The sequence below is a fragment of the Fomitiporia mediterranea genome (assembly GCF_000271605.1).
Source record: "Fomitiporia mediterranea MF3/22 unplaced genomic scaffold FOMMEscaffold_20, whole genome shotgun sequence".
NCBI classification, from domain to species: domain Eukaryota; kingdom Fungi; phylum Basidiomycota; class Agaricomycetes; order Hymenochaetales; family Hymenochaetaceae; genus Fomitiporia; species Fomitiporia mediterranea.
The window spans coordinates 270,257-282,856 of record NW_006760405.1 but is presented as its reverse complement, the minus strand read 5'-3'; the positions used below and the strand labels follow the sequence as shown (position 1 = coordinate 282,856).

Genomic DNA, 12,600 nt, shown 5'->3' with positions numbered 1-12,600 from the left:
AAAGCAAAAGGAATGTGAGCATCTTCAGGAAAAAGTCTGTTTAAATATAATGAATTACAGTCTATTTAAAGAAATATTAGCATTTTATATACATTGTAATTCATATGTAAGGGTTAGAACACAACTATAAGGATAAAATAAGGCATATTAATGTATATAAAGACTCTAAGAGTGATATGAATTATTACAATTCATTGAATACATTATGATAACCTTACATTATAAGCTAAAGTATTATACTTAGATTATATAAGTATTATAATCTTAAAAACAGAGTGATATCTGTAATATAATTAAGCAAAAATATTTATTTTTAGTAGATAATTAATACAAAAGGCAAATTAATGTATATAATAATTAAAAACTCTATTTTTAGGGTTCTAATCTTAATAAATATATAGTACTAGTTTGTAATGTGTGTGTTATAGAAGTATAACAGATGTAAATAAAATACAAAGCAAAAGAAAATATTACAAGATCTTTTTAATTACAATTTTTTTAGCTGTCTTGTAACTAATAGTTGCCCCCTTGAAATTGAATTCCTTAAGATAATATTAGCAAAGAAAGACAAGACAAAGGTAAAAAAAACTCACATTATTAACAAAAGGCAGGTGTATAGATCCTACCAATTTCTTCTTCCCAAAACATCTTATTAGAAGGTGTAGAGTATTGTCATTACCTGACTCATAAATACCACCCCTAATAATAATAATAATAATGTTAGTAGTAGAAAAAAGTAAAAAATATAAGAACTTACACAATTTTAGCTGTTTTAATACAGCTATAACAATCTGGGAGTGCTTCCCTAAGTACTCCCAGAATTTTATCAGTACTAGCCTTACAGGACACATGTTTTGCATCCTTTGTTTTGTACATGTCTGGATTGGCCCAAAAAACAGAGGGGGGGGCAGGTGTAGAGAGTACTGTGTAAGATAAGAAGTAAGTCTGGAGATCTCAGGTCAAATGCAAGTGAGGGAAGGGACTTACTAAAGGTAATTGTGAATGCAAGTTGTCAGGAGTGTGTGTGTACAACTGTGAAGCAAAAGGAATGTGAGTATATTATTGAAGTCAATGTTGAGCAAATTATTAACAGAGGATTGAGAGTTGTCACTACTCATTACAGAGCCAAGTCCGAGTGAAAGTGCATCTGGAGAGTGCTGTGTGAGGCTGTGAATGGTACTCAGCAAGTTTATCAAAGTCAACATTGAGCAGATTATTGACAGGGGATTGAGAGTCATTACTGCTTGTTACAGAGCCAAGCCTGGGTGAAAGTGTGTCTGGAGAGTGCTGTAAGAGACAACAAAGTAAGCAAGATAACAAAGCAAGAGATACAAACAGTGTGAACAGCTAGAAGACCTTGATGAAGCTGTTGAGTTATGCTACACTACTTACAAACTTTGACCCAATAGCCATCCTTATTGTTCTGAGTCTCTAAACAACCTTGCAAATTCTGTATATGCTCAAATTAGGTAGCAGCAGTGTATTGAAGATTACCAACAGACATATGATGCAGTAAATAGAGTATGGTGACAGTAATGAAAGAATCTGTAAAAACAGTAGTAACACATGTAGCACTCTCTATCCTACAAACTGTAAGAAACTGTGTGATAGTGGTGAAGTTGAGGATTGCTCTGAAGAACACTACAGTTAGTGCAAACTGAGCCAAGATGGAGGTATAGATGGCACCTATTAAAAGAAGATTCATTTTGCTTACTACAAAAGTTGGTAAGATGGTAACAAGGAATCAGCCTAGTAGAATACTCACAGTACCATATTCAATTAGCAAAAACAGTCATACAGATGATCAACAGATTGTCATTTACTACACATGACTACAAAATTACCTTACATGTAAATGGTGCATCTAATATTCACTACAGGTCTGTATAACTGTCTGATTTGCCTTCCTCATTGTTCTGTTCTTTGCTTTCAAGATCCTTGTCATTACTATTAGTCTCCTCCTCCTCTTCCAATACTTTACTATCCATCTTGTCATTGTTTTGTTCTTGTAGCATGTCATGTAGTAAGTAGCTATTTAAATGCTACATACTTTTGTGTCTGATTCCTCTGCCTTAATAGTGTATGAACATGTCTCTATTAACAAATCTGTAGTAAATTGGACCAAAAATGACTCAGTATTAATATGTTCCAAATTTGAAAGCCTTAACAACATGCTTACACGTTTACAAAGTAAAATTTGTAATCTTTGTTCTTATCTTCAGGTCAGCAAGCAAGGGATGGAGGCAAGAGTGTCTGGACAGTACCCTTGGAGAATTGCAGGATTAGATGAGCACCTCAAAGAATAAGGTCTGGGTCAATGAATCCAAAGGCACTAGGATCTGTATGATAATAGAATTGCAATCAAGGGAGTTGTCTCTCAACAAACAAGCCATTCTCATCAACTTTCATCTAGCAAACCTAAGCAAAATTGAGCCAATTAAAGTTTTGGAAGTTAGGGTCAGCCTCTAGACCCATATAACTGACCTCTGTATGAAAAAGTCTGATTATTCAAGCATAAATGTAGGGATGTTCAGTGTTATCCAATAGCAACATGATATCAGCATGCATCTGTGGATTGAGTGAATCTTGGACTCTCCTAATATTATAGGTTGTGTAATTGATACATAGCACCTTGAGACAGAAAAGCTTGTCATTTTTTATGTAGAGGCTGTATAGCTTGTCTGTAGTGAAGGCCTTGTCTTCCTGTCTTGAGAGAATACATCCAAGCAGGTGCCTACAAAGACTTGGCAGGAAATTCTAGCAAGTGTGTAATGTATCAGTACTTGTATATGTGAAATAGAAAGAGGAGACTAATAATGTACTCACCTGTAAAGCTGGGTTGGAATCATTATCTAAAAGCTACTAATAAAGATGGATAGAATCCTTTTTTGATGCTACCATGTTATAATAGACTTTAAGATCCCTTAGCTTGATAGGATCCCTAGATCCATCATTAAGGCTGATACAAGAATTAATCTCATGTATCTTGTAGGTCCTACCCTCTAGTTGTGAAACTGCCTTTGTAGTGTCTTACTTGTTTGTCCTAGCATACATGTGTTTGAGTCTCCTATACTGAGACTCCCCCTGTAAAGATACACAATTGAGATAAGTATAGAGAGTGTATTGTGAAGTAGACACTTAACAATTTGTATACTGTATGAATCAGTTGTACCAAATCAACAAATGGTAGAAGCATATACACTAAGAGAATAAAATTTCAGTGTATTAATGTTGAGCATTTTAGTTTTCATACTAGATCTGATTGTTTTTGTGTCCAGTCCCTTTGCCTTACCCTTATTAAGTAGGGCAGCTTGACAATGTCCTTGAGTAGTAATCTCCTTTAAGAGTTTGTGTGTATTGTAGGCTAAGTATACAGTCTTCTTAAAGTATTGTACCTAGTATCCTAGCAATGTTGTTGTCTCCTCAAGGAACTGAACTGTAGTCTCTGTATGAATGCAGAGCTTTGCAAGTGCATGCTAGGTTACTAAGATGAATAAAAGGTCAAGGACCACTTTATTATATTTCTTTGGCAGTAAATCCTTGAAGGCTAGTATGGCACACTAGGTAATACACATCCTATTGTAGTGTATATATATTAATAGTTTTGAGGGAGGCACTTACCTGTAGAATATCTTCAAAGTCTCTAGCTACAATTTTTTTCATTGTAAACATATTTCTGGAAAATCACCAGATTGTATCCATTCCAAATGTAGGAGTACAGTGATACCTAAAATATAATGAATATATCTAAATAGATGATAGCAAGGCAATTGATGAGGCTGTAACATAGATACTTACCTCCTATTAAGTATTAGTATGCTCTCTCCTCCCTGTACAAAAAGAATGTGTAAGAGGTAGGTAAATATTGCTTTCCAGACCCTCAGCTCAAATTTGTGTATAAGGTCTGGGACAAATAAGTTAAAGAAATTGAATCTGTGCTTACAAAGCACAGAAAAAGCATTCTATAAAAATAAGATAAGTGAGTAATGAGGAGCATTGCCTGGATAGTAACAGTTTACTTACATTAACTAGTATGAGGGATCTGTCCTTAAGGAGATTTTTTATCCAGGTGGATTCTACAGGCTTCCCTAATTGAAAAATCCACTGTTGTGCCCTAGAAATCTTCTCTTACTGTACTGTATCATTAATATGTTTGTGAGTTTGTCTTTGTTAATTGGCTCTAGTACCAAGCATATGGTTGAATTTGGTTGGTGTAATATCTGTAGAGCTTGAGAATTTGCCTAAAACACACAAGCTAGTAATAAGCATCCTGTAGCAATGTTCAGTTATCCTTGTGTAAATTAAGGTGAAGATTATAGTGCATGCAAACAAGAAGATAGCAAATAGATACAAGACATACTTCTCAGAGTAGTCTACTGAGTAAAAAGCAAACCTTAGGAAGAGCCTACATAATTTTCCATCCAAGCAGTCAAATAGAATACTAGAGCTGTATGCCTTAAGAATTTTGGGCTGTAAGAGGATATAGGACAAGACAGCTTGAAATAGTTTGTGCTTTAAGTGAGTGAGGAGTTCTGAAGATGCAGATTGTTCATAAACCTTATTATATGTATCTTAAACTAATGCTAAGAGCTTTATTAATGTAAATACTGTATGTCAGAACATGTATTACAAAGAACAGTAGAAATATAAAAGAAATGTACTCACTGAAGGAATATATGCTAGATAATAGCAAGCTGTCTGTAAAGATTTATAATGTATGTACTTAGATTAGCCTCTAAAGTACATGTATATTAGCTAAAGTGATACAGAACTGAAATTTGCAAGATACATTAAGTCTGAATAGAGAATAAGAGGAAGTATAAAGTTTTCAGTACTGTCTTACATTAGAAAGCTTTGTACTTCTTTGTAGGCTTCCAACCAATAATCTGAGCAATATAGTTTACTATAAATGTGTTCAGGAGGGGAGTCATACTTAAGGAAGAGGAGAGATAATTAAGGGTTAGTAGAAAGTTTACTATACAGCTCTAATACTACACATACTGTTAGTCTCTAAAGCTCCCTGTAAGGCATATAATGAAAAGGAGGAGAATAAGGGTTGTCTAAGGCTTTAAAGATTGTTGTTAGTAAGGGCTAGTAGTGTATTCCTCTAACTTTGAATTCAGGAGCTCTTTCTTTACCCTCAGGCCACTTCTTGTTGTCTTTAGAAGGTAGCTTGATTTTAACCAATTCTTTGTACTAGTCATCAGAATGGGAAGACTTGGGGGAATCATTATTGTAGTGTAGACTGTCAATGTGTGAATTCTCCCACCTTACTCTGTAGTCTACTAAGTCTAATAGCTTAAAGTCTGGATAAAGTAAGACTTTGTGTACAAGGACATCCAGCTTATTATTTGTCTTTTCTTTCACTTTGTAATTTGTCTAGCTTGTTAAAAGGTAAGTTACTACATTATTAAACAGTACATATTTATTAGTAATAAGTTTAGAGAGTAAGGACATTTGAGTCAGAGTATCACCTGCAGAAAGTCCAGGTAAGTCACATAAGTCCTTAAGGTTGAGTGTCTTGTCAGGGAAGTCATCTAGCAAATCTGAGTACTCTTAAAGTAACTTGTATTTGTTTGGCTCAGACAAAAAGAGCCTTCTTCTTGTTCCTTACATGATTTCTAGAGTTACTAGAGTTAGAGAGGGGACTCAAGGCAGTAGAGAAGGAAGCTAAGATAGTATGAACTTAAGAAGGTGTGGAAGAGATACAGTAGAAAGTACAGACAAGTTTGAAGTAGATGGTAGAAGATCTGTAAATTGCTTTAGTAGTTGTTTCTTATATTTAGTTCCTTCAGGAAACTTAAGAGGCTTGTCAAATAGGACTAGAACAGTCTGAGTATCATTCTCTACTTTGAATGCCTGGGTCTCAGCTACACAAAATAGTGAGTATTGTCTAAGAATCAAGATACTATCACACATACCTAACCTTATTCTCTTTTTCACTTTGTTATTTGACTCTCTAATGTGTTTTAGAGAGTTCAGACTACTACTTGTATTAACACAATAATTGTAATAGATTACTTGTACATTCTTCTTCTTAAAGACCTTACTACAAGTCTCACAAACAAAGGAAGGCATCTTAAAGAGTTAGAGAAGTATAGTCTAGTCTAACATATGCCTTTGAATGTCTGCTTTACTAGTATCTGACATACAGAGGTTCACAACAAGATAGATTAATATTAGTAATCTTTACTGACCAGAACTGAGATTTAAATATAGTAATATGTACTACTACTGTTAGTACTCTCTCACAGTAGCATAATTTACAAATATACTTACTGTAACAGTATATGTGTCTATGTAGCAAACTGTAGAAGAATATTGAAGCTCATATTAGCCCTTCTCAATTTACTTCCCTTACTGCCTTGTGTACAGGTTGTAGTACAAGTCTGAGACTGTGCCAGCCTGAGAGTACTCTAGAAAGTAGTAAGAATTAAGAAAGAAGACTTGTACAAGCTGTGCAAATCATAACAATCACTATTTGTAACACTACTAGACATTGTTTATTACTTTGTATAGTTCATCTCTGTCTTCTTAATAATTTACATTTGCTTTAAGTGAGCAATCATTATTTTCTGCTCTCAGTACAAGTCTGAGAAGTGGGTCAGACCTCTTCCTAAGACTTGTACAGACATATACTCTATATAGTAAGTATTAAGGTACACTACAGTCCTATAACAATAGTACTGTCCTCCATACTAAAGTGTAAGTATCTTAGTACAAGTAAATTGAGAAGTACTACTAGACTAGAAGGAAAATGGTAAGCATTTTCTTGATTACTGAGTAGTATCAGATCCACTCATATGTCAACTTTAATAATAAGTAGGTTCTGTATTCAAGCTGTACAAAGTCTATTATTATAGCTACAGCCTACTGTATGTTATGAAAGATGCCTTCAATTCTGTACATAAAGCTAACTTGAAGTTCCCTAGCAGTTTGGCCAATATTTGACCCCTGGCTCAGATACAGACTAATATTAATAATTTCAAGCTAGTCAATTTATGTGTTTATTGAATGTTACTAAATATACAGCTGAAACACTGAATTTACACATGTTCAAGCTAAGTATTTTATGTATGTAAGGCTATGTACAGTGTATACAGAGTACTGGCAGCCAAGTGACTGTGTACTTCTTATTTTAAGTATATCAAATCCTCTCATTTTAGATACACCTACTTTTCCTAGTGTATTTTTGCTGGATAAGTCCTTCCCCCCCCCTACAAGAGCTCTTATTGTCAACACTCTCAGGCTCTCACTCTCAGTCATAGTTACCTTACTTCCTTGTCCTCACTCACTCACTCCTTTCATCCTCTTTCCATCTTTAACACAGAAAGTATTAATATTACTACTTGTTAGTAGTATCCTAGTTAGTACTGTTTCTTGAATCACTTTTAATAAGACTTATTTATAATTTAGACAGACACAACACGCGAATCTGGCTCTTCGGCACATACCGATAATTTCACGTGATCGCCTCAAGCGTCATGATTTCGCCTCTGCTTTACTGTAAGTTGTGTTCTGTTAGGCGAAATGGCGAACTCAAACAATGTGATGTGTACTTGTTTATTTTGGCATTGAAGAACCCACCATTGATTATCTTGCTTCACAAAGTCTATGAACAAGGAGAGTTCTATTTAGACAAATATATACCCAGCTTTGGCGATTTGCACAATTTTCAACGACCAGGTTAGTCTCATCGCGAGAAAGTCTTATAGCTTATATTAGCTTATAATGGTTCAAAATATGTAAATACTGTGAAAACTGTAAAATGCAAAATAATTGATCTCAATTTCTGAGAAACAGTATAAGGCATTATAAGATCCAAAAGGTTTGTCAATATTCAAAAGGTTTATTAGTATTTCAAGCCTAAGGAAAGCTTGCTGTTCTTTATAATAAGTAAAGACATTGTATACATTATAAGGCATAAAAGATTTGTTCACATTATAAAGGTACATAAAGTTTTTTATCCCTTGCAATAAGTAAAATGACTTATATTTGATCTCAAAAATGATGAGGAGTATATACTATAGGAAGGATGGTATTAATTATAATGTATGCAAATTAATATAACAGTCTAAAAGACTGTTCCAAACCAATATACATTTTTCTGCCTTATAATGTTGACAGAAGCCTTACTAAAGAATTGCAATGTATATACAAACTCTACTTATATTCATTTTACTTTTTTGCCCTTATATGCATTAATAATGATTCAAATTATTTATATTTTCGTGGCAATATTACAATGTTACTAAATACTAATTATAGCACTAACAGGTGTAGGAGTGAGAAGAAAAGTGGTGAAAGCAGAAAGCATACTGTATGAGTGTTAGGGCAAGAAATGAGACAAACAGCTGATCTTGTTAACACAAAGCAAGGGAAACAGTTACAAGACTTGCTAAATGAGGCAAGTAAGGTGAACGTCAATGTGTAGAATTAGAAAGTGGAAAAACGAACCTAAACCTTATCCATGTGTGTATTGTCTGGCAGGTGAGTGTCTTACATTCAAGTAGCCAGTCCTTGACCCTGGCCAGCCAATCCTCCTACTTAGGACTGTCCACACTCTTTACAAGCCTTCCAAGCTCTCAAAATGGCTGCAATCAATGACTCCTCATCCTCCTCAGGTTCAATAGTGAGCAATTCACTAGAGGAGCCAAAAACCTGCCTAGAAACCTAGTAGTTAGTTAATGTAGCTTTAAGTAAATTTAAAAATGTATAAAACATACTCATTCCACCAATTAAGTGTGTCCTGGACCTATAGAGACTTGCAGTCTTTGAAAAACTCAAGAATAGTGTAATAAAATGCTTTGAAATTAAAATTTTCATTGACCTTGCCAAAGGTTTCAAGTGTTGAAATAAAAAAGCACACCTATCATATCAAAAGTATTGTCAGTGTTGCTAGATTATATCACTATTATAGCCTGAGTAGTTACCTAGACACATATGTAAGCAATCATCTCTAGGGTGACAGACTTCACACTTACAATCTCAGCATTATTTACCTACATTGTTTTACCTTTACTACCAGGCTCAGCATCTGTAGAACTTGGGCTTGTAAAGATCAGCCAAAGGCACTATAAAAGAAGTATCAGTATTTGTAAAGAATAATAGGAGTGTACTTACTTTGACAAGAAAACAGTCTTAGAATAGGCCCTTGTTCATTACTTCTGGATTGTATGACCCTTCCTTATACAGGAACACAGGGAATGACCTATGTGTGATCAGGTATTTTTTTGACTTTACATTGTCTTTGAAACTATACAGTAAGGATATGAGTAAGAGTGTTCATTTTTTGTTTGACTTCATCTGTTAGTCTGTATACCTTTCCTTACTACTGTGTGCATGCAGGAGTAGCATTAGAACAATCATCTGTAACAATTGTAGATAGTGTATACCTTTGCCTATCTTACTTGGTTGATTGTCAATCAGTGGTTCCAGCCAGCCTTCCTTGAGTACATAGTAGTGCTCCCTCTGTTTGAGTGTAGATGTGTTGTTACTGTGACCTTGCTCTGCTTTCTTGTTCACCTAAAGTAAATAGAATAGATTAGCATTATTAGTGACTACAGAATACAGTGTGTAATAATGAAAGTCTAATGACAGAGATAGAGAATGAATTCTGAGGGAATGAAGATAGATAGGGATAGTACACACACACATACATTGGCTACAGAGTGGACATTGGCTGCAAAGTTATTTTGTCCATCAACTAGAGTAGAACAGTAAGGAATGTAATAGAATAGATAGGTGCAACTTTATTGTGTTATACACATACCTCAACCTAAAGTGCCTTAGCCTCTAGACTAGAAAGCACTTTATAATAGGCCCTCTCATTAGAAAAGAGTACAAGGACACTCTTATAAACCCTGAAGAGAAGGTCCTTCTCTTCTTCACAACTGACACAGAGTTGTCAGTAATCACTAGAGGAGTAGAATATAATCAAACTTATGCATTTGTAATAACTCTCTTGCAAAGTTCTATGTCCTTAGTGTTATAGTTTGTAGTCATCACTTCCATTCTTGAATACATTTTAAGAGATTCAACAGCTATACTATAGTTTATAGCACCTGGAATGTTAACCTAAAGGTCAATGTTCTACTTAATAGACTGTGAGAGCTGACATATTTGTTTGAGTGTGTCTCTGTACCTGTACATTATAAATGTTATAAGTGAATGTAATAGTGTGTAAAAACAACAAGATGACTTACTTGATTTGTTTTGAACAGCCAGATTTTGTTACAAGGCTCCTCTCCTCAAGTGTTTACTGTTTTGAAGGTAGTAGGACACTTGGCAGAGAAGGAACCTTACTCAGGTCAAGGCTTGGTGCTTGTTCTTGGTTGAGAGAGGGTAGGGAGGACAACCTGAGTTTGTATAAGTAAAAACAAACTAGCATATTAAGTAACTTGAGAGGAAGATGGATTGAGACAAGAGAACAAGGACTAAGAGTGCTAGAGATAGTATAAGGGTAAGTCAGCAAAGTCCAGCAAGTTCGAGCCACCAACACGGGCCACTATCAAACACTATGAATACTGCTGCGGCTGAGGAGTTAGTTTTTCTCTCATATTTTTGCCATGCCATCGAGGTCCTCACAATCCAGTAGAGCTTCGAAAGCGCCAAACCTCGGCTCGTAAGTCTCTTCCCTCCGTTTCACTGTCAGCACGCTACTAATAAAGCATCGTGCACTATCAAGCATAATTGAAGGGTATGTCTCTTACTCCTACTACACTGCGTCACCATCCTCCAATTGAGACACCCCTGCAGAGAGGTACTCAAAAATACGACCGACCATTCCGTGAAGACTAAGTAAGATTGATATACTTTCTGCCTCGTCAGGCTGCTTACGTCCAATCATTTTCAGAGCATCGAGCCGTGTCTCTTCTGTTTCCGCTTCTGTGTAAGTATGCTGTTTTCTGTGACTTCGAGGTTCTCATAGGTACCCATAGGCTTTGTCGTACGCCGAAAAAATGGGACGAATGGGCCAATCTCCATAAGATTCGCTATGTTAAAGAAGTCTGGAAGAACGATGAATTCAAAAATTTCATGGACCTACTCAAATACCCTAAATGTATTATGGAGAAAGACGTGAGACATCAATGCACTCCCCGCCCCCTGCCCCGATACGATGACTAACATGCCTACTAGGTAATGCGCATGATGGATGCCTGGGTATCTCACCTTCCAAAAGGTGCACGCGCTCAAAGCCAGTTTAGTAGGTGGCGCGATCGACTGGATCGCGACAAAATCGAGCCCTGCGACAAATACTATTTCGAGATGTCGCTACCAATTCTTGTCAATGCTTGGAAGTCTACCCTGATCCAAGCTGACCCGGTGGTAAATGAAGCATCAAACCGCAGAGGAACAGATACTATGATTGAGCTTGCGTTTCAAAATCGTCCCGGGGCCGACCATATATGGAGGTGCTTATAGCTCTGCCTGATTTTGCATGCTGTACATTCACATTTACATTATTATCTAGGGCTGAGGTAGATATGGTCCTACCCGATACTCCGGATCTTGTTCGAGCCGATGCCGTCGCAGCATTGACGCTGCCAGCAGACTGGACAGATTTCCTGGAAGAACTCGATAATCGATACGTGTTCTCATGGGCATGGTCTGCACTATTGACCGATATGCCAGGGTCGATTGTCACATTTGGCTTCGAGTCGAAAGTGGACGATCCCGAAGATGTGTTACGTCAGATCCAACTTGACTTGTTCTCGGGCCAGCTGCACCGGCGGGCTCTCCGCCTCAAGGACGGGCCAGTATTTGGTGCTACTCTCAACAAGAATATTCTTCAGTTATACGTCGCAAACTGGAAGAACGGCACATTGGTGCGTATCCTCTCGTCTTCTTTTAATGCATGCTCATTTTATGTAGAATGTACAACCCATCTTTCACGGATTTGCTCTGAAAAGCTTTCACCGCTTCATCGAGTGCTACTTTGTGCTTTGTAGAATCTCAGAATTCCAGTCCTTATGGCTCAAAGATGAGATGAAGCGTTGGGACGAGAATCGAGATCAGCAAGAGACAGAGCTACAGAATTCGGCGACTAAACCCTGGAGAAAAGAGAATAAAGAAAACCACAAAGGTGGCCGTGCGAACGATAGCAACCGAGACCATGGCGACGAAAACGATACGGGCGAAGTAGAGTCGGATGAAGAAGATCAAACCGATGTAGATGCTGACGTTGGAACTTCAAGGAAGCACGAGATAAAGCTTTTGGAGGATAGAATCAATAGAGGCGATTTGCCTCCCAAAGACGGGCACCCATTGACGGAAATATACCGCTATACTTTCGATCGCAATCCGAAGTTTCAGCCACGTTGCCACGTACCATCTGTATCAGAATGGGCGAGAGAGTCGAGCCAGTTTGTTGGACATTACGAGGATGCGGATTCGGACTTGTTAGAATATACCATGGGCGAGGACGTGGCGGCATCTGTAGATGCGGTTTCGTCTGCTGACACGAGCAACGAAATGGAATGTGATGAATCCCATCCTAACGAAATTGTTGCCGTCGTCGAAGGCGGCGAAGAGCTGGGTAACGGATTAGTGGACAGCATGGTTTCCCCACTTGGTCGTCTGGATGAGTTCAGTGCGAAG

At 36.9% G+C, this 12,600-nt stretch overlaps 2 protein-coding genes across 2 annotated transcripts; one reads left to right on the top strand and one right to left on the bottom strand.

The window, feature by feature from the left end:
- Positions 1-2,508: 2,508 nt before the first annotated feature.
- FOMMEDRAFT_98392 (uncharacterized protein) lies at positions 2,509-2,757 on the bottom strand (the record flags this gene model as incomplete). The annotated part of the gene is made up of 1 exon (XM_007272038.1): positions 2,509-2,757. A coding segment is annotated over one exon (249 nt), but the record flags the coding sequence as incomplete, so codon positions are not given.
- An 8,385-nt stretch (positions 2,758-11,142) lies between these two features.
- Positions 11,143-11,908, top strand: FOMMEDRAFT_32448 (uncharacterized protein; the record flags this gene model as incomplete). Its single annotated transcript, XM_007271973.1, has 3 exons — positions 11,143-11,414; positions 11,474-11,842; positions 11,875-11,908. 3 exons carry the CDS (start codon positions 11,143-11,145, stop codon positions 11,906-11,908), a joined length of 675 nt encoding a protein of 224 aa, XP_007272035.1.
- Between the last annotated feature and the right edge of the window lie 692 nt (positions 11,909-12,600).